A 19,505-nucleotide genomic window follows, 5' to 3' on the forward strand; every position below is an offset into this window, starting at 1 on the left:
TTGAGACTGTTCCACTTGGATAAGTCAGCACAAATGGCAATGATCTAATATTCTCATTTGTATACCTACATTATAGTTTTGGACCACAATTTGATCTCTTTTTCATTTTGGATAGATTAAGGTTGTTTATAGACTTTAGATGATGACCGGACATGTCGAAACATCATAACTTTTGCACTTTATATTCGATTGTAAAGCTGAAATAACTGTGGTAGGTAAATAAATTCTAATAATAATATTGTGAACGACGTGTATACATTTTAATATAGAATTTGTTTTCAGTCTACGATAAATTTGAGTACATGACGTTGTTTTATCATAATTTATTCAGCAGATAATAGATATGCTTAGTAACAAGCAGTTTTTGCTTTGCAAAGGAAAAAATGTGAACAATACGAAAATAAATCATAGGATTTATTTTCGTATTGTTTTTTAATTTTTTTTTAATCTATAGAGATTAAAAAAAAATGTCGATCGGTTCAAAATTGGTGACGTAGATAATCTCGTAATGGTCATAAAAATATTAAAAATCAGACGAAATAAGAAACTTCTTCTTTTGGAAGACGTTTAAAATAGAACAATATTATTTATTTATATCAAATACGTCAAGGATAGGTTTACAATAATTTCAAAAAATTGTTACAATGTTGTAAGCACAACGCTAGATGAACATATTAATTAGAGGCGTATACATCTCTCACTCATCATCAATCGATCAATCATCATCTTTCTATCTTTACTATAATTTTTTTATGGTCAGCGTAATACATTTTTGTCTTCCATTCTTTTCTATTCACAGTCACTCCTATTCTGACCATATCATCCATGTGTTTATAGCTATCCACATTCATACTTAATCATCGTATTATTATAATAACATTTCGTTAACTTTCCACTACTGATAGGTCTCTCCCATTAGAATTTTATTAGTAGTTGCCATGCTTGGCAGGCGGGTTAGCAACTGTAGTTAGGCTTTGGTGATATTTTAAGAGGGACGCTGCTGCCCATTCCTTGACCATTAAGTTCCCTTAGTCGATTCTTACGACACCCACGGAAAAGGATAGGGTGACCTATTCAATGCCGGTACCGCACGGCAATACTTAATAATTGCTCTTCATTCTTGCGCATTACGTGCCCACACCAGAACAGAGGGTTACAGCCCTCGCAGGTAATTGTTTTTAACCATTATATAATAAATATAAAAATAAAGATATTCATCTTTGACATCATTACGTCAGAGAGCATTTTAAATCAGCCATAAAAGTCTCACATTTGACCTGAATGTGATGATCTCACGTTTGATATGCTTTTGATGACGTCCGTAGTATGCATTATTGAACACGTTGCAATGTTGCTATGCGGAGCTAACTTGATACTAACTTCTATTTTATTATTTCTGATAATTTTTGGCAGTTTGCAAATATTATAAATCTAAAGTGAGTTTTTTTTATTACCTCTTAGCGTCTTAACACCTCAAGTGGTCATCATTATATTTGGCATACATATACAGGGAGTGCATGTATGCCAAATTTAATAAAGAATACTTGAACAGAAGCTGACTATTAAACCCCCTTATTCATAAAAACTAAAAGGTACTATAAACTTATTCTATTATTTTGTCAATGCCTTTCGAATTGCGTAATTGGCAAATGGAGACAAAACACTCCAATAAATAAATTAGGTTCATAAGAGGTTTGACGTTTTTATGGAGTAAGGGGGTAGTAAATATGGTTATGCCGAATGTTATTAGACATAACCGTATTCACTGGAACATATGCCAAACCAAAGTGTCAGTGGGCGAACCTACCGCCGTCTCTTGAATTAATTTGCTTTGATATTATACATTTGGACTTTTTACTAGCGATATCTTTTTAAATAAAAATTGAAAGCTGTTCGTTGGTATGCATATAAATTAATTAAATCGAAAGGGCCGCTCTTATTTACCATATTCATTAAATGTATATAATAGACGGTTTTGTATTAAAAAAGATAACTATTTGTATAGGACAGCATCTGTCGGATCAGTTAATTTTTAATAGAAATGTGTTTTGATTAGGGGCCATGGTAAAAGTATGAGCAATCGGGGCCACGCTCATTATTAGTCCATATTTCACGTGTTGGTGTCTTTCGGCGGCCCATGGTCAATGAGATGGTAATGTTATGTCGTAATGCTCGATTTTGTAACGGAACCAGTTTTACGTATTTTTTACTAACTGGCCTCTCGTTTACCTACTTCCATATCGGTGTTGGATTTGATATTACACATAAATAAGAATAATAACGGGGAAATAATTTGTTATTTAAATATTTATTGATTACGATTGAACGATGAAAAATTTAACATGTTACAATTTTTATATGCTGACTAATACTGCTAAAAGTAGTTTGGAAGGCTATCATGAAATGTAATTTCGAGATTTCGGACTCAAATTTTAACCAAAAAGAGTCATTCACACTGAAATTGGACCCGTAGATATAACATTTTGTTCGTCAAAACCTTCCTTAAATCCCATTGCAGAACATCCGAATCATCGATATTGTATCATCAACTGACTTCAAAAAGAAGGAATTTCTCAAGTTAGTTGTATATTTTTTTCAATGTACGTCGTAACTCCGTCAGTTCTAAACCGGTTTTCTTAATTTCTTTTTTTATCTGAGTGATATCGGATTATATTAACAGATCCGTCCCATGGAAATTTTATCAAAATCGATTCAGTGCTTTAGTTTTTACATAATTCAAGTTTTTTTTTTGTAGGACACAATCTTTAATTATTTTAATAGCATATCTTTGTTAGTTGTAACATTTTGTATTTCGTTTGCTTTTAAGATTACAAAATGTTTTCATGGTAGGCAGGTCAATTCTATTTGTTTAGAGCATGCGACGGTTGATGATGAATTTTATGACATGTATCATTTTTCATTGAATGTATACGAAAGGTGTTAAAAATATCCAGTGACGTCACAATAATGATTATACCAGTCTGACCACACCCGTCGAGGCTAGTTTATTTTCAATGCCACAGCCATGTCACGCAATGTTCACTCCCAATTTGATAATATTTTGTCATTGGCCGTAGAAAGAGAATAACGTAATTTCTATTTTTTTTTTTTATCCATGTCTTTGCCAGTCTATTTCGTTGAGTATTTTTTTTAATGGAAGAAAATGGATTGGTGATCTAGCTGTCCTATATATGCTGGCGAGGCATCAATAAGGGATTATAGTTTTGGATGAAAACAAGCCACTTAATTAGCCCATCGTGATGAATACATCTGAAATTAACCATGATAGTTTCCTGGGGGGACAACGTGGAGGTCGACAATGTAGATTACTAGTAATAAAGCAATAGGACCGTTAGCCCCTAATACTAACAATCCCTTTCCCCCTACGTGATATCTCCCTCGAATGATTTGATTTTAGCAATACGGAATGACACTGAGACATTATACTACCACCTTAATGGAGGAAGGGATCATTAGTATTGGGGTCTAACAGCACCATTGCTAGAAATATACCTTGTCAGGTCGACCTCCACGTAGTCCCCCTTGAAAACTATCGTGCATTAAGCACGATAGTTTTGTGTATTCATCACAATATGCTAACTGACCTACCTTTTCGTCCTCATCTATCATCACTTACTGGTGCCCCGCCAGTGTATACCGTTAGCGTAGGCGGGGTTACCGTTCCATTATCGTCCATTAAAAACTATCAGTTTAGTACGTTTATATAAGTATAAATTAATAATTTTGTAGGTATATACATTTAAAGTTTGTAGATAGTATAAAGTTGCATCTATTGCCACATTATAATGGGTCTAAAAGATTATATGATATCTCAAGAGCCGATAAGAGGCTTATAAGCTCTCTTAAAAATGGGTCACGACCTAACATTGATCTAGATTCGTCTTGGAATATTAAATAATGACCGCATCGCTCATTCTTTTACAGAGATCTCCATCTCCAGAAATTTCAGATGACAAAGTACAAATGTAATGGAAATAAAATATAAATTATAGTGTGTTTGTCAGGTATAAATACTGAAATCATTTCAATTGGAGAATTATAACTAGGATATGATTTCCCTATTTTAATTTTTTTTATTTCTTGACTACGGCAAAGTAAAAAGGAGGGTATGATTTTGTTACAGTTAATAAAATCTCAAGTGTAAACACTTGTCTAAATATAAAACAAAAGTATACAAATAAATATAATTTTTAATTTTAGTATCTATCTACAAATTTGTTTCAAAGGTACGTAAACGTACTCCAAAAAACCTAAAACGTCAGTAAACTTCAGTGAATGATGGTTTGCTACTTCGTTTAAACTAGAAAAAGAAAGAAAGGAACTATAGTTAAAATGGATTTTGCTCCAAAGCAAATATTTTAATCGTGACATAATTTATATATAATGACACGCATATAAAGCATATCGATTCGAGCCTATTATATCGGTCCAGTAATAGGAAGATATTGCGTAACATACACATGAAAAAAAAATATAAAACGATATGAGAATGAATTTTTGATATCGCCTAACAAAAGATCAAAAGCAAGGTAGAGAACTTTTATACTCTGCTAAAAGCTACTGTTAATTTACTTATTTGATTATATTGTAAATTGCCGTCGCTCATAAGACGAGCTCGTGTGATATACCTACTTGCTTACGTTGTACTTGTAGGTCGTGCTCTTTGTTGAACAGTTTCTTAGTACTTGTCTAACTTCTTGAGCTGGCTTACCACGATAAACATGTATGCGATTTCAAAATTGTTTTCATATGACAAATATTCCTCTTGGCTTTTAAACTTATGTCGTATAGTTGAGTTTCTTATACTTTAATAGTTAAATTGGTTTGTAGAACTTTTTGTTTTTATGAATAAAGGGGATAATAGTCAGATTCAGAGGGGGGAAGGGTTTATTAGTAACGCGGATTACCAACCGGAGTAACAACCATTAGCGTAGGGTTACGTTTCCATTGTCGTCCATTAAAAAAAAAATAGGTTTACTCCATGGCCATAGCTGGGCATAGAGGGGCAATGCACTACCTTAAAATGAAAATTAGAAATGCCTCAAGAAAATTAGACAAATTCGCTTTTTCGAAGTAACTTAATTATGGCTTCTAACATATCCTACCAAAAAGTTATTTTGCCCTACTTTAAACTACGGTCTAGCTACGACCCTGGATATGAATCCCTATTATATACAAATATTATTGTAATATAAAATAAGAACATATTTTAAAAATTACAATTAATTGGCATTTATTAGAAAAAAAAAGTCTTAATAAACAAACTGGGGAGTTGTTTACCATACGTAGGTGCAATACCTAATACAAGACATAAAAATAGAAGATTTTTCTATATATTTCCATGATATCTTCATCAGTTTTGAATAGTCCCATATAAATTTATTTACCTATAAAAGTAGTTGTTTTTGTCGAATAAAATATTGAAATATGCTACCAATAACGACATTTATGGAAGATACGTTATATACGTTTAGAAAATTATTGAATAAAATATTTCGAACACAGTGACAGCTCAGACTAGTGATGGGTAGTATCCAATATCTATATATTAAGTTCTTCTGGATATTGATGACATCCCATTGCAATATCGCCCATACCATTTGGATATTTATATTTATTACAAGTGAGTTCGTCTTTTCGATATTATATATTGGATAACCGATATCTAATATATATATATATATATATATATATATATATATATATATATATATATATATATATATAATGTATGTATAAATGTGTATGTGTACAATATGTGATATGTGTGATATTATCTACCTTTATCTGTGTGTGCATTTCGGCATATTGTCGAATAATATAAAATAGGTGGAGTCGTCAAAACAATAAGAATAATTAAGATGGCTACTGTTTGTTATAGTTGTAGTTGCACTAATTTACGTCAAATAAAGAAAAATAATTTTGTTTCCAGGACCAGGAGCACCTAAAGCCGCCTATAGTAGGCGGTCTAGCCAACGCGGAGCTCTACTGCTTGGCGCTCGCCAACATGTACTCGGACCCGAATTACCACAGCCTGAACCACTGGAACATCCTGCAGACGCTCGCAAGGAAGGGCGTCCACGTGCCAGATCCGCCGGACTGTGCGCTCACCGAGACCGTTCTTATACAGACCAACCCTCTCAAAATGGTGAGTTTTATCGTCATGCCACATAGAATGTCGTACAAACTTATGGTCTAACAGATAGAAAGTAGTATAAACATTATCATAGGCATTAACTTATGCACGATGATGTCCATGATATCACTCATGCGTTGTTATTCCCGGGGCAAATGCTACATAGAATGTCGTACAAACTTATGGTCTAACTGAAACTTATGGTCTAACTGATATAAAGTAGCATGAACAGCTTCATGGACATAAACGAATACGCAATGATATACCCTTCATGCGTTGTCATTCTCGAGCACGAAGGCCTTATGTGTTTGTACCAGTGTCTATTCAAATCGAAACTCAGCCCTGCAAAGCTGCTTAATAGAAACACACGTGTGGTGCCGGTATAGAGATTGGTACAGGGATAGGCACCAGTAATAGCAGCAAGGATTGTTAGTAATGCGGACTACTAGTACCATTGCTAGCAATATACCCTGTCAGGTCGACCTTCACGTGATCCCCCATGGAAATCATTGTGCTGAATTTCAGGCGTATTCATCATGGTGGGCTAACTGATCTGCCCTTTCATCTTCTTCTATCTTCTATCATCCCTCACTGGCAGGGCACAAGTGAGGGATGATAGAAGATTATTAAAAAAAACCGCTGCCAAATGTGACAACTACTGGCAAAGCTCCCCATATGAGCAAGACTTATGTTCAGCACTGAACAGTTAACGGTTGAAATTATGATCTTCCTTTTATTTGAAAAGACGAGGCTTGTGGCCAGTAGTGGTAGGTTAGTGGGTTAGTAAGAAGGTATTTTACTACCAATGGTGTCATTTACCATTGCAGACTGCTCACATGGCTGTGATAGAAGCACTGATGGTGTTGTACGCGCGGGAAGTGGTCACGCTGGACCGGGTGTCAGCGGCGGCGCAGCGGTTCGGCATCAGCCAACCTTTACCTGGCACCTCCAACATTCCACACGAAGACGGTCTCTTGTGCTGGATCAACGCCGCATGCGCTGCACTCAACAAGGCAGAGGTGTGTTGTAACACCCTAATATTTTGATTAATTTTATTACTTACTAGTGATGCAATTCGGGTTCGTACGGGTAAATACAATTTTCGAAGATAATATATGTGTATTTTACTAGTTAATATTATAAGTATGATTTCTATAAGTGAAATAAGTTTTAAAATTGGTTGAGTAGTTTTTGAATTTATCCGTTACAAACAAACAATCAAATCTTTTCTCTTTATAATATTAGTGTAGAAGTATAAATTTATTTCATTATATAATAGAGTCATTGGAAAAAGAATTAGGTATCTGAGTTATCCATGTGGTGGCCATATAAGAATGTAATTGTCACCGTTCCTTTTCAAATTACACCAAAAAAAGGAAGGGGTCTTCAATTCGGTTGTATGTTATATGTTTGTTACCGCATTCAACTCCGTCATGTAAAACTGACTTGGGAAAATCTTGTTTATTTGAATGGATATACTTTCAGATTGGTGCTATAGAAATTTTATGACAAATTATTATCTTTTTAAGTCAAAATTACTGGTTGACCCACGATTAAAATCGATTTTTTGTGAAACAAAATCTACTTGTCATCTACATGTTACGACCAACTCGGTGAGCGTGGTATAATGGTAGCCGTTTGGGCTATTGGCAAGGATCTTCTTCTTATTCTTTTTCTTAAGATACACCCAGTTAAGATATAAATGGGTTGGTGCCTAAAATACAAAATTACTACTACTTTGATTTAAAGCACTAACTATTCTGTTTATTTTCATTGATGGTTAATTAAATGCTAATTCGACTGCTGTAATAGAACATAATTCTGACTTTTTTTTAATTCCTACTAACACTTTTTTAGCTTAATTTATGTCGTATCTTTTTCTATCAACCATTCTATCGTCGATTTACACCTGTGGAATATTTTAGCATTTTTAAATAAGAATCACAGCGTGTTGAATAATTAATTATTATTTTTACATAATTCACCTATATTGCTATGTTTTGCATATCATATCACCTGACCGTTTCGCCTATAGCGTTATTATCGTCAGTGACAATGTAACTGTCAACTGGTCTGGTGATAATTGATACTATTATCTATTAATCACTACTTAACTGGAAACAGTACAGTTCATTTCGATATTTAAATTGCATTTTGTTTATTCATTGCCTCTATGATAAAGACAGTGACTGTAGTCTGCCATGCTACAGCTCCCACCGTCCAGAAGTGTTACTTCAGTAAGAAATAGCGCGTTGTCGTGGAAAGATCTTGGACTATAAGTCCATTGATCTTAAGGCGATTTTAGGCAACTATTCATTACCGTTTAGGTTACTTTTGATTCGGATTTAGTCAACAGAGTAATTTCCTTGACGGAATCAAAAAGCAACAGGATATGTTACCTAAGAAAGGACGTAATCTGGATTAGATGACGCAAGTACCTCAATTCACAGACATCGAAATCATTAGCGTTCTTTAAAGGGAGTATTTTTCCGGTGTAATAGAACATTTTTGCCAAAGCAGTCTCTGAAGCCTGCCTAAAAACGACACAAATTTTGCCTACCTTACTTTTTCGATAGCTGGATGCACTGCATTAGTATGGGAGATGTTTAGTCGCAAGATCGCGACTCGTCTTTCTTTGGGAAATATAAATTACACTGGTAGAGCACTCATCTTCAAAAGGATGCTACTCGTAATAATTTAAATTTCTAAATGTATATGAAAAATAAGTTTGTACCTAATTTTATAATCCACTATCAAGTATTTGTGATGATAAACTTCCCTCCACAAACCATTTCTAAACTCTTTTTTTCTATTCATTGACTAAATTTTGAATCGAAATTTCTGGTTTAAGCCCAAATAAGACGAAAAACTTTGTAGCAAAAATTATGATGTAGCGATATCTATTTTAATGTCTATGAATCCTTTCTAAAATATGAGATGTAAAGCTGTTTCTGTCAATTTACTAACTAAACTTTATATACATTTTACGTAGAAACTTTGAATCGAAATTTCTAGTTTAAATCAAAATAAGATCAAATATTTTATAGCAAAAAAGATGCAATAGCGACATCTATTTGAATATCTATAAATGCTACATTACAGGAGGAGTCGAGCTCACAGGTGCCAATGGTGAAGAGCCTCCAGGAGCTGTGCGATGGCACGGCGCTGGCGGCACTCATCTCATTCTACTGCCCGGACGCGCTGCCGCGCTCCGCGGTCCGCGTGGGTCGTATGGCCTCCATACAGGACTGCCTGCACAATCTGCGGCTCGTCTATGACTTCTGTCACACGTGTCTACCGCACAACGTGTTCCATATGATGCCCGAGGACGTCACTTATATGCGCGGGTAAGAACATTTTTTTATAATCTTTCTGGATATATCAGAAGTTAATGATGATGATATCAGCCGTTACTGTCTATTACTGAATTAGACATCCTCCTATGGGGCGGTTTTGCCAGTAGTTATTATACTTGGCACCACTGTCATGCCGGATATTCAATATCTACGAGGTTTGTCCGGAAAGTACGTATAAAAGTTTTTAAAAATTTTATTTTACAATTATTCAGGTAAATCAATTTTATCCCCTTCAAAGTACTCCCCCTGTGACATAATGCACTTGTGCCAACGCCGTTTCCACTGTGAGAAGGCTCCTTGAAAGTCCTCTGGTTGTAGGTTTCTCAGCTGCCCCGTCGTAGCTTTTTTTATCTCATTTATGTCCCCCAAATGCCGCCCCCGAAGTACCAATTTGGTTTTTGGGAACAAGAAGAAGTCACACGGGGCCAAATCCGGCGAATAGGGGGTGTTCGGTCACCGTAATGGAATTTTTACTCAAAAAACTCACGGAACGATCTTGGCGCAAATTTTTTTCATTTGAAGTTCGTTTCTTAAAATTTCGTGGACCACGGTTTTGCCCAAATTAAGCTCTTCAGCCACCTGTCTGACCGTTAAACGACGGTCCCCATTAACACAAGTTCGAATTCTTTCCACGTTTTCGTCGGAATGTGAAGTGGAAGGACGTCCTGAACGTGGGTCATCTTGAACGCTTTCTCGGCCCTCTCTGAATCTTTTTAGCCACTTGTGGACGGTTGGTTCCTTCACAGCATCATCCCCATAAACTGTTCTGAGATCGGCAAAAATTTCACGGCCATTCTTGCCGAGTTTCGAGAGAAACTTGATTACGACGCGCTGCTCTTCAACGGAAGCGGGCTCCATGCCGACGGAGTTTCGTTAAGAGGTAACTTCACAGATGGCGTGACAAGCCAGTTCGCACCGCACGGCGGTCAGACCAGAACTGAAGCATTGTTAGGGACATAAGGAAGGGGTCCTGCGCTTACCTGGCCTCCCCACTCCTCTTTCTCGCATTCCAGAACACTTTTATACGAACTTTCCGGACAGACCTCGTATTGCATATGCGGCATGACACGAAAGGTGCGGGTATAAAAACCCCGCTCCCTTCGTAATTTTTTCAATCACTCAATAAACTTTCTATAACAAATAGCAATTAACAGATTGCCAAGTGTTAAATTATAAATAAATTTTCTCTGTTTCAGGTCAATGCGACAAAATTTAGTAGCAATGCTTGCTGATCTCTTCAATATGCTAGAAGTGCACCCAGTGAAATCGGTTAAATGTCCAGGAAGTGGTAAGTGCGATCGTATGAATAATACACCTCCGTGACATGTCCGAATTCTAGTTCTCGTATTGCATGCTATAATAGACCTCTAATGGGAGTATGTGGTCATAATATCAAAGATTCTATATGCATACTAATTATTAAACCGTAATTAGGAGACGGCTCAGCAATGCTTATAAATTGAAAACAGATAAAATTGGGCAAAGCGGGATAATGTACGAGGTCTGTCCGGAAAGTTCGTATAAAAGTGTTCTGGAATGCGAGAAAGAGGAGTGGGGAGGCCAGGTAAGCGCAGGACCCCTTCCTTATGTCCCTAACAATGCTTCAGTTCTGGTCTGACCGCCGTGCGGTGCGAACTGGCTTGTCACGCCATCTGTGAAGTTACCTCTTAACGAAACCCCGTCGGCATGGAGCCCGCTTCCGTTGAAGAGCAGCGCGTCGTAATCAAGTTTCTCTCGAAACTCGGCAAGAATGGCCGTGAAATTTTTGCCGATCTCAGAACAGTTTATGGGGATGATGCTGTGAAGGAACCAACCGTCCACAAGTGGCTAAAAAGATTCAGAGAGGGCCGAGAAAGCGTTCAAGATGACCCACGTTCAGGACGTCCTTCCACTTCACATTCCGACGAAAACGTGGAAAGAATTCGAACTTGTGTTAATGGGGACCGTCGTTTAACGGTCAGACAGGTGGCTGAAAGCTTAATTTGGGCAAAACCGTGGTCCACGAAATTCTAAGAAACGAACTTCAAATGAAAAAAATTTGCGCCAAGATCGTTCCGTGAGTTTTTGAGTAAAAATTCCATTACGGTGACCGAACACCCCCCTATTCGCCGGATTTGGCCCCGTGTGACTTCTTCTTGTTCCCAAAAACCATTGGTACTTCGGGGGCGGCATTTGGGGGACATAAATGAGATAAAAAAAGCTACGACGGGGCAGCTGAGAAACCTACAACCAGAGGACTTTCAAGGATTCTCACAGTGGAAACGGCGTTGGCACAAGTGCATTATGTCACAGGGGGAGTACTTTGAAGGGGATAAAATTGATTTACCTGAATAATTGTAAAATAAAATTTTTAAAAAACTTTTATACGATACTTTCCGGACAAATCGTATAAATGTCAATAATGTTGCACAAAAACATAATTTTTATTATATCATACTATATATTATTATGTCTTTTTAAATACTGATGTATGTACAGAGTAAACCAATTCACGACATGTAAATCGAGGTAAGTCAAAGGTGATGAGATACGAAAATAAATCGCTTCGCAATAACGTTTTCATCCTAATGTTGTCACCCTGTCTCGCTTTGCTGCGCGGGTCCGCACGCTCAATGGAGCGAAGGCTATACGTCCCGTCGTCCGTCCCCCGCACTATACCCCGCCCGCTGAATGCTAGTCAGCGGGCGGGGTGAGGTGCGGGCGTGAGGGAGGCAGGGTGACGGCGGGGCTAGCACGAGGCGGTCGGTTGGTTGTGTGTCCAGCGTGCAGCGCCAGCAACCTGCACGGCGTGCGGCACAAGCGCTGCCTGCCGCCCCCGCCCCCCACGCCCATCCCCGACCTCCGCGCCGAGCAGCAGGCCGGCTCCGCCCTGCCGCCGTTCGCAGGTACCGCGCACTCACTCCCCCGCCGCGTTTGTTGTTCTTGTCCCCGTCAACGGCTGCCGGTGTTCGCTTTTAAAACATACAGTGTCACTAGTACATATTAATGTCAGTTTGCACTACCTATAAACCCGTCTATTTTTCATGGTCCTGGTAGTGTAGCAATTTGAAACATTGACATACCATCTGATCTTTGTGGAGTTCGATCCCCGTAAAATACGAATATATCCAATAATCAGAGCGTCACACTCATATTTATGAATACTAATTTAATGGAAGTAAATAAGTATTACTTATATACCATGGCTATTGTTATAGCTACGTTTTCAACACTTTATATAGTGACAGATCGAGAGTTTTTTTTATATCACTGAGGTGGCAAACAACCATATATACGGTTCACCTGATGGTAAGCTGTTACTGTAGCCTATATACGCCTGTAATAACAGGGGTAGTACGCGCGTGTTGCCGACCCTGAAGAAACCTGTTTATCTTGGACTTATGTAGGAGGTTGTCTTGAGGTTCTTACCAACCATCGTATGCGCTTCCTCTTAGTTATAGCCACACCTCCGTGGGTAACATACTTCTCCGTCTGCAGTTTCCCACTCGCACGCTCGCTGAAGAGTGCCATGCACTAAGTTGACGAGCTATAGTAAGCAAATTTTAACGTTGAATTTTGGTAAATCAAAATTTATTCCTTAAAGAATTAGACTTTTGATAAATATATATTATGTTAACTTATAAGTACTTATGACACTGTATGTATTTTGTTACTGAAAGAGTCAGTCGGTACCGCTTTTGTATTGCGAGTTATACTTGTTAAGTTTGAAAGATTACTCGCGTACCATTGCAGCGATTTTATCGACTACTTTTTTATTTGTCAAATTTTTTGTTATGTGTTTGTTGTATTATGGGTTTACCAGTGATAATGTGAAATGTTGGCAACATTTTTTCAGCCATATATTTACAATAATACAATACAATAAACAGATCTAATTTCAATATATCAATTAATTAATAAAAACACATTCCTATACATTGTACATCGTTTAAGCTGTAAAATATTATGTCAAAAAATATTTGAACAAAATTATATTTAAAGATTTTCTCAATAGAAAAAAAAATACTTTACCTGCAATTATATAAAATATATACCCCTTTTATTCATAAAACTAAAATCTGCAAATCTAATTTAACAATTACACAATTTTGTCCTTTTAGAATTGGGAATTTAATAGAAAAGAAAGAGACAAAACAGTTCAATGGCTAAAATAGGTTTATAAGTAGTTTCATGTTTTTATAAATAAGGGGGACAATGTGTAATTGCGTATAGTCTGTCAAATATGTAAATAAATATTTTACGAGCGTGGCCAACGAGTTGGCCATTTGATTGAAGATGAAATACATAGAAATTTTGTATTATTTGTCTGTATTATGTATATAATAAAAAAAAATAGACATATAGTTCTTTTTTGTGTCGTGATTGGTGTTTTAATTTGCTGTCAAACATTGTTTTTATTTTGTTTTAGTTTATTATTCAACTCTTATTTTCATGTGGTATTATTACTGCTTTAATTAACAATAAACTTGGTATTGGCTTTAATTATAATTAATGACTACTTATAAGCAAGATAATTGAGCTTTCTAACAAGTAATTATTTTGCATGTCGCGTGAAGCTTGGCGCTGTTTCTAACATTTCTTTTCTAATGAATTTATTTTAGAATTCAGCACTAATTAATGGAGTCATTGACTTTATGTCCTCAGGACTCCCAAGTTTTCATACAACTTAGCACTGTAGTCACATAGTTTTGATGTTTTGTAGTACTTGTTTTTTTTTGCTAAATTTTGCCAATAATAAGTGTGTTCGATTAATTTGTATTTTATTTACCAATTTTTTATTTTAAGGTGAATTTATGATGATTTATCCGATTGCACATATGGACTACAGAAATATGTTTAAAATTATTGTTTCTAGTTTAAAAACTTTCACATGAAGTTGTAAATGCAAAATATGAATTTTTTTTTCGATAGAATTTATTTAGAGTATATTTTCTTGAGTTTAAAAAGAATAATTATAGATTTTTAACTTGTAATATCTACTATATTTGCCTTTTGTTAATTTCTGTGTCATAGTTGTATTTAATAGTTTGAACAATATCATATAATAAATTAAATTGAATAAGTACATGAGTTCATAAAGTATACCTAATTTTGTTTATGGCACTATAATGCAATAGGAACGTGCTGACACCTCCACCTTTTGGAAATTGGTTTTTGTCACAGTTTCGTCCACCGAAAGTTTAAATCGTTAAGTATGTCAACAGAAGCTGTAAATATTTGTTTTTAGTTTAAAATGAGTCTTATTTGAGTATTAATAAAGTGCAATATATAGTGCCGCGGTCGCCGTCGTCGTGCGGCGGCGGGAGCGCGGGCCTGCGGGGCCGCGGCCGCTCGGCTTGTTCGACGCCTGAACGACGCAGCTGCAGCCCGGGCAGCCCCGCGCGCGACGAGTTCGTCGTGCACCGGGGTCGGCCCGTCACCACGCTTGCCACGCTCGCCCGCCGCGGAGATGATGGTCAGTTCTTTAGGATAAACATAGAATAATAATCCGGCCTGTGCTATTAATTTTTCAAATAATAAATATGAGTAGGGTTCCAGTGAATAACGGTGCTAGCTAAGCTATATATGTGAGGATGAAATCAGGCTTTATGGTATTATTACTTATTATTCCTATTGAATTTATTACTATAAACCAAACCGGATCACAATGGTTTTTGCGGGAGTCGTATATGAAAATTATTTATTACATAAATTTTGTGTGCTTAGTTGATTTGGGGACATTAGTACGCGCGCTATGTACAGGGTCGGGGTGGCGGGACGAGCCGGCGGCAGGGCGACCAAGCGGGGCCGTGTCCGGGGGCGCCGGAGGGCCGGGCCAGGGGCTGGGCCCCGACGGCACGTTCGCGGGCCGTCGCTCGCGCCGCTCCTCAGTCTCGGACGACAGCCAGCTCACCGTGGAGAACTTCGGCGGCTCGCAGGACCGCCTGCACTTCGCCGGCCGCAATCCTGAGAAAGAGCTCGCCACGCTCGCATCGCTCGCATCGCACGCACCGCACGCGCCCGCTAGGAAGATCTCCGCGCCCGCCGGTCTGTACCACATCGCTTACTACTATAAATTTGAAACTTATCCGAACCATACAAAGATATATTACTCACTATCACTTAGAATAGCAAACAAGCTAATGGTTATTTGCATTTAGTGCAAGTGGTTTAACATTATTTCTTGTAATTGTTTATAGGGGAGGCTAATATAATAATTTGGCGTTAGGTACTATAAACATATATACAAGTGTCTTTGTTTTTTTTTTTTTTATGAAACAATAATGACAAACAAGCTAAGTTACTAGTTTCTATCAAACCCACTTGATAGAAACTAGTTACGTTCGTCTATAGAAATGAACAGGAGTGGGTAATATATAACAAATGTAGTGTAGTTACAATATTTATAGCGAATATATTAAATATTCTACCAGAGGGAGACTTTGTACAAAAGTCTGTCCCATTCGTGTTTTTACCGTGAAGCAGTTGTGTTTGCATGGCTGTGTTTCGGTTTGAAGGGTGGGATATGGCGTGAGATTTTACAGGGTACAGAGGAATAACACCTGAGTCCTCAGGAATGGCAACGCATGGGAGGTATCATGGGCGAAACAGTATACTCTGTTTTGTCCATGGTAGTGCTCATGTCTATAGGCGACGTTACCACTTTCCATCAGGTGGACCGTCAGCTTGTTTGCCATTCTAAGTTGTATAAAAAAAATTCGTTATTCAATATATTATATTGAAATGAAGAACTCGATCAAAATTAATATATATTAAATATTAATTTCGATTTCAATATCATCCATATCAATGGCTGATATTGAAATGAGTGATGACATTTGTTCAGAGGAACCCAATATATAGATATAAGTGCAGTACCAATATTAGCCATTCCTAATGAACAACACTGTTCTGTTTGAAGGGTGGGATGTGGCAGTGAATTTATAGGATACTGAGTGAGTTGTATAAAAAAAAATTGTGAATACCACAGAATATACTGTGATTCCCATCCAACTCCTCATGATTTGTCATTCTTCACAAGTATAACGTTATGCGTCCATGCTCTATAATTTGACCACCATATCTCACACTTCAAACCGAAACAACCATGCAAGTTGCTTCATGGCAGAACCACAGGTAGGACAGAGGTATCCAAGTAGACGACTATTTTTTTTATTGGATGAAAATGGAATGGTAACCTCGTCTGCGCTAACGGGATACGCTGGCGGGGCACCAGTGAAGGGTGATCGATGAGGATGAAAACAGGCCAGTTAGCCCATCATGATGAATTCATCTGGAATTAATCATGATAGTTTCCAGGGGGAACTGAGAGGAGGTCGACCTGGTTGGGTATATTGCTAGCAATGGGATATTCAGTCTCTATCACTAACAATCCCTTTCCCCCCAGTAGTCGACTATTGTACACAGTCACCTACTGATAAAACTTAACATTATAAGCACTTGGATATAATAATATAATGGATGCTAAACAGGAACGTGGCAAGAAATGCTTGTAATTATACGTATGATACTTAATTTGAATAGATCACGTGGTCTACCTACTACTGGACACGGGGCTATAAGTTTTTTTTTTTTTATTATTAGGGAGGCAAGAGCGTACGGTTCTATAGATAAAAAATGGCTACCGTCGCCCATGAATATTTGCAACACGAGGGGAGTTGCTTGTCTCTTGCCGGCTTTTTAAATATTTGTAGACATGTTTTTTTAAATGTCCCATTTATATATTAGTCTACTATTTCAAAATTAACAGAGCCACTGGTATATAACAAAAATCATACAATTAAAAAAAATACGAAATTGATTTTTTCTTTTCTTGTCTATGGACATGGTAAGATGGTATTTATGTTCATGTCCGTTTACTCTTTTCCATTAGATGAGCCGTTATCTTGTTTTCCACTGTAAGTTTCATAAAAAGAAAAAAAAAGTTACATAGAACATGAGGTTCTACATAAAAGGCGCTATAATTTTAAACCAAAAGTATTCAAAGAGAATTCTTTGTTAAACACTATCTATATTGATAATTCTATAACTAAATACGAAATAAAAATCATTACTTTATTATAATTTTATTTAACTTACTTTGTGCTTATCCTGTTAGGAATATGACGAAAGAATTTCACACTTTTATAAGTTAAAAGAATAAAGATATAAAAATAAACACTTTAATAGCTAAAATAAGTTTATTAGACATTTGGCGTTGTTATAAATAAGAAGATTATATTATATTTCTTAGTATTTACTAGACAAATATTTCAAATATTGAATGTTCATCAAGAAGTAGCAGTGCATTATGAAACATGTTTTTTAAAATAACACCGGATTATTTCATATAGGTTATACAATTGTGTTATGAAATAAATTGACACAGGTGACATTAAACACAAAATTATTAATTCAACTTGTTTTACTAAGTTTAGTTTAAAAAAAATATTTTATGATAGATATTTAATTTTATATATAATATTTTATGAGACTGATGGAAAAAGCAATAATAATAAAACTATATGTAATAGATATATAGAAAGAAAAACACATAAAAATATATATTTTAGTTAAATAGTTATTAGTTGAAACACTCATAATATTCAGCTGTCAAATATCTCCTTTTCATGCTTTTATTTTTATAAAGATTATGTTTCATAAAAAACCGACTTCATTTGTGATAAAACCAGTTTTTTTTTTATCAAAAAACTAAATAGCTGAACTGATTTTGATAAAATTTCTATGTTATCGATATATAAGTACATCCTTTCAGATAAAAAAATAATGTTCCAAAAAAGTTTAGAAATGACGGAATTATGCGGTATTAAACATATTAAAAGTAGAAACGAATTAAAAACTTTTTTTTTTAAGTCGATTGAAAAGTAATGTATAAACAAAAGTTATGTTTTTTCTATTATAAAAAAATACAAGAAGCCGCTTCACTATCAGCTGATAGTATTGATATTCCACAAAACTAAAAACACTAATTAATTATTCATATGATCCTATAACAAGTTTTATAATGCATTAGAATACATATTATTATTTTTTTTAGAGTTCATTATGTAATTATTTGCATATTATGTCGTGAAGAAACATATTTTTCTTTATCGAAACTCGAATTTGTTGCGTTAAATTATTACACATTAAACGTTCTAATAACTGGCACAAATGTACGCCGTCAGTTCGCGAAATCGTTACACTCACGGCCATCGCGTGAGAGACAGTGGGCGCGACGGTCGCGCGCCCACTCATGTGATAATTATATTAAAGTAATGATTCCCACTCGTATTAAGTACGCGATCCCCCATGAAGGGTTTTGTACCGCGCTCCGTGTCGGCCGACGGCCGTGTAACGCTATTCGATTATCTTCTAGGCCCCATCGACTACAACCCCCCGCTGCGGAGCTCGCGCCAAGACATCCGAGGCTCCATACAGTTCTTCCACGGCGACTTCCAGAATGGGCAAGAAGATAAACAGAAGGTTGAGCGGCAGCTGTCGAATGCGGAGGAGCAGTACTATCCCATCAGGAGGCAGCTCAGCAGCGACACCATCACGCTCAACCAGAACCTGGGGTACAACTACAAAGGCGGCGGGGACGGGTTCTACCTCAACGAGCGGGACGCGACCGACGGCGACTGCACAAAGACGAGTTTCGCTGACTTGAATAAGATTAGGAGTAACGGGGATCAGAAAGGTTTGTGCCTGTGCTGATCGAGGTTAGAGAACTTGGCTTGATTCGACTTGCGTTCCGTTTCACGCGCAAATTGATATCAACATATAATAACTGTTGTTACAAGCTAGGTCCTTTAACGTTGATTTTGTTAATCGTCTTGTTGATTGTTGTTGATTCTGTGTCCGTGCTTGGAATGCTAAAGCTTAGCGCTGCACCACTGCTGTGAATACGTGATGTTATTTTATCTAAATATTTATATTGTAAATCTCTCACGTATTACCAGTAGTGTTCGTTGCAATCACTGGACCACATATTCCCATCGTATCAGTTCAAA

The 19,505-nt window shown here is 36.7% G+C and overlaps 1 protein-coding gene across 15 annotated transcripts in view; it reads left to right on the forward strand.

The window, feature by feature from the left end:
• LOC113517061 (patronin-like) overlaps nt 1-19,505 on the forward strand; it is an 86,318-nt gene that overhangs the window by 42,728 nt on the left and 24,085 nt on the right. For 13 of the 15 annotated variants that reach the window (XM_052902698.1, XM_052902694.1, XM_052902703.1 and 10 more), the window contains exons 3-10: nt 5,954-6,169; nt 6,985-7,176; nt 9,260-9,504; nt 10,710-10,801; nt 12,276-12,398; nt 14,786-14,968; nt 15,256-15,540; nt 18,872-19,192. In XM_052902698.1, coding sequence (XP_052758658.1) covers nt 5,954-6,169; nt 6,985-7,176; nt 9,260-9,504; nt 10,710-10,801; nt 12,276-12,398; nt 14,786-14,968; nt 15,256-15,540; nt 18,872-19,192 — 1,657 coding nt within the window. The remainder of the gene's footprint in view (nt 1-5,953; nt 6,170-6,984; nt 7,177-9,259; nt 9,505-10,709; nt 10,802-12,275; nt 12,399-14,785; nt 14,969-15,255; nt 15,541-18,871; nt 19,193-19,505) is intronic. The other 2 variants (XM_052902702.1, XM_052902708.1) reach the window with 2 other exon arrangements.

Source organism: Galleria mellonella, unplaced genomic scaffold, assembly GCF_026898425.1.
Source record: "Galleria mellonella isolate WM207_F2 unplaced genomic scaffold, CSIRO_AGI_GalMel_v1 utg93, whole genome shotgun sequence".
NCBI lineage: Eukaryota > Metazoa > Arthropoda > Insecta > Lepidoptera > Pyralidae > Galleria > Galleria mellonella.